The following is a 552-nucleotide window of genomic DNA, read 5'->3' on the forward strand; positions in this document are numbered from 1 at the left end:
AGTCGGACTTGGTGCAGTACACGGACTGCAAGCTTGCTGCCAGCGGCCTTGGAGAGGAGGCGGAGAGCTCGGAGCAGAGCCCTTCTCCCACCCAGCTTTTCCCCTGGATGCGACCGCAAGGTGAGGCGAGATGGGAAGGACAGCGAGGAGGCTTTTCCCGAGCCCATAAAGCAGCCCCCTTGCTTGCTTTCTGCCCCCTCTTGCTCCCTTTTTCTTCCCCGGTGACTGTATTTTACTGCTTTATGGGGGTAAACTTTTGCACTTGTAAATTGCTTTATAGTTTAATTACCCTGAAGGAGACCTTTTCTTCTGGGGGCTGAGCGAGCCGGGCTTTCTGTGGAAGGAAGCGTCCGTAAAGTTTATGGCACTTTTATAGCCTTAAAAAGCCCCTTCATTTTTGTTTTGCGTTTGATTTGGGATTTCGGTGGTGCTGCTTGCTCTCCCCGGGCTGCAGCTCCTCTTTTTTTTTTTTTTTTTTTTTGAAAAAGAGTGTTTTGGTTAATGTGGGCATGAATGATACCTTTTTCACAGTCATATTTTCTTCTGCTGTTT

The 552-nt window shown here is 48.7% G+C and overlaps 1 protein-coding gene across 1 annotated transcript in view; it reads left to right on the forward strand.

Moving 5' to 3' along the window:
* Nucleotides 1–552, forward strand: part of LOC104164014 (homeobox protein Hox-B8-like) — a 1,516-nt gene that overhangs the window by 324 nt on the left and 640 nt on the right. The window contains 1 exon segment of the mRNA XM_009703208.1: nt 1–120. This exon segment is cut by the window's left edge and continues 31 nt beyond it. Coding sequence (XP_009701510.1) covers nt 1–120 — 120 coding nt within the window.

This window comes from Cariama cristata, unplaced genomic scaffold (assembly GCF_000690535.1).
Source record: "Cariama cristata isolate BGI_N322 unplaced genomic scaffold, ASM69053v1 scaffold31386, whole genome shotgun sequence".
Lineage (NCBI taxonomy): Eukaryota > Metazoa > Chordata > Aves > Cariamiformes > Cariamidae > Cariama > Cariama cristata.